The following is a 2,500-nucleotide window of genomic DNA, read 5'->3' on the forward strand; positions in this document are numbered from 1 at the left end:
TTTGTTGCCGTCTCTTTTCCACCGAGGGCTGAATCACCCAGAGAACAATATGTCCCGCCCTCCTTTTTGTCCGATGTGTCAGAATCAGTCGTCATCCTTTCTTCACACACGCTCAGCAGGGGGCTTTCCCCACAAACAAACACCAAATCATTTAGCGTCGTACAGATGGAAATATCGCTAATGCCTGATCAGAAGTACAAAAAACAACTGAACTTATGGATGAAACAGACGCTCTCTGTTCCCGTCCTTTCCTTCTAAAAGCTCTCAGCCAGAGCTGTGTCATCATAGCAGCTTGAAGGACTCCCACGGTGATTTTACTGCAAGATGGCTGCACATTTCCTGCGTATTGGCGCTCCGTTTCCTTTCGGGCAAGCTGTTAAACCGCTCTGTGGAGTTAATGCCTCTCGCTCCATTTGGGCTCATTTCTTTTAGAACGTTGGCCGATTCCCACGAGATATCTGGATTCATAAAGTACAGACACGTGGGTTTCCTTTTAGTCGGACAGGACAAAGACTTTTGTTTCCTGCTCTCTTGCAACAGCTGAATATATCATCAATCAATCATCGTTTATTTGACCTTCCTTTTCTCCCGCTGGCATTGAAGCAGCTAAAAGTATAGTGTATTCGTGTGTCCTTCCTCGGTTGTATTGATTGTTGCTTTAATCAAGTCTCAAATGACCCAGCAACATCAGTTATTTAAGATAAACCCTATCGTCTAATTGTCTAAATACGCCAGAAACATCAGCTATGAAGGAGGTTTAACGTTTCCTCCGGGAATCACACATTTTTAAAGGAAAAAGATCAGGAATAATTGTGAATTTCAGTTTTTAAGGATTTTAAAGCAGAATTCTAGAAGACTAAAAACATTCACATAGATTTTTGTTTTAAATCACCACCATTCTGAGCCCTTCTGAACTGTCATTGAGGGAATACATAAATAAATAATGCGATTATCTGCATTGGAAAGCATGAGCGCTAACGCTAGCTCGTCAAAGTTATTTTGTTTAAAAGCTGCTCTGATTCAAATTCATAAAATGAATCGAAAATGTACGACATGAAATGTGACAGGTGGTCGCTTGTTTTTAGTGAAAAACCCACAAAGAAATGATCACCAAACTGCAGCTAAAATCCCACAAACTGCCCTCTGACGTCGGTGGTGGGGACCAAAACCGAGCAAAAAAAGAGAGATTATCGCACTTTAAATGTGCCTCTTTGCCCAGAAACTCCTCTCCAATTGAATGCCGGGTGAGTGAACAGCCGAGTGTTTGCTTCCACGATCACTTCCTGTTCATAAGGTCGTCATGCGTTGTGTTCACAGCTCGTTGCGTTGACCCCGAGGGGCCGACAACAATCAATGAACACAGGTTCAAGCCTGTCTGAAGCGCAGATTGCTCACCGCGCCTCAAACCCCCTTTCTTCCTCTTCCTCCTCCAGCCGGCGTCCAAACAGCTCTACGACGATGAAACCACCTCCTCGGTGTTTGGACTGAGGTCCGCGGCCGACCCGTCGCCCTCCCCGACCCCGTCGCCCTGCGGCTCGGACCGCCCGCCGCCGGGTTGGAGCGGCAGCACCGCGACCGCCGGACCGCCCGTCGCTGACAAACCACGCTGGCAGCTCAGCAGGCGCACGCCGGGTCACTTCATACCGCTCGACGTCACAGGTACGAGCAACGGGTACTTTATGCTTTATGCCTCTCATTTAGGTTGTTAAGAAGGGGGAGTCGTCCTCTTCTTGGTCGTATGAAAAGCACACAAAGAAGAACACAACCTCTAGTCCAGTTTGGGATGAAGTTGCTGATGTTTCGGTACCTTTTCCTTTAAGTTGAAGGGTGTATTTTTCAAGGCTTATCCTTTAGTTGTTACAGATTGATTGGTATGCATCTCCACAAACTCAGCCTGCGGGATGTTTTCTTCGAAACAACGTTATTGAAGTGTTGCTGCATGGGATATTCTGGTCAAAAATAAGTGTAGATAGCATCATATCTCCAGGTTCTTGCCTTAGAAGTGTTTGGACTGGCGCTGCTACGGTATCAAAAGGAATTCATGAATGTTTCATTGCCTGGACCGGCCTGGTCCTGGTTCATCAAAGTTGTAGAGGAGTTTGTGTGTGAAGATAGGGAACTGGAATCCAGCCCACACTCTTAGAAATAAAGGTGCTAACTAGAGGAACCATAAAAGGTTCTGTGGCTTGTCCCCGTAGAAAAACTTAACCCAACTTAAAGGCTGAACCGTCTCTCAAAGGTTCCTATGAGACGTTGTACGAAGAACCCTTCTATGGTACAATGGTTCATCTCTGAACCATCTGGCGAGGTTCTATACAGAACCTTTACACTTTCAAAGGGTTGCTGAAACAATCAGAACCATCATGGTTCATGACATGGTTTTTTTGTGGGCTGACAGGATCTTTGACACCCTTTAAACGATCCTGGAAGAACTCTTTCTTCCAAAAAGGATTCATTGGAGGAAAACGGATCATAATGGAAACCTTAGTTTTACAAAGAA

The 2,500-nt window shown here is 45.5% G+C and overlaps 1 protein-coding gene across 1 annotated transcript in view; it reads left to right on the top strand.

The window, feature by feature from the left end:
- nhsl2 (NHS-like 2) overlaps positions 1-2,500 on the top strand; it is a gene marked incomplete at both ends in the record, with an annotated part of 126,166 nt that overhangs the window by 107,480 nt on the left and 16,186 nt on the right. The window contains one exon of the mRNA XM_079215155.1: positions 1,434-1,659. Within this exon, the coding sequence (XP_079071281.1) occupies positions 1,434-1,659 (226 nt within the window). The remainder of the gene's footprint in view (positions 1-1,433; positions 1,660-2,500) is intronic.

Source organism: Taurulus bubalis, assembly GCF_910589615.1.
Source record: "Taurulus bubalis genome assembly, chromosome: 3".
Classification (NCBI taxonomy): Eukaryota; Metazoa; Chordata; class Actinopteri; order Perciformes; family Cottidae; genus Taurulus; species Taurulus bubalis.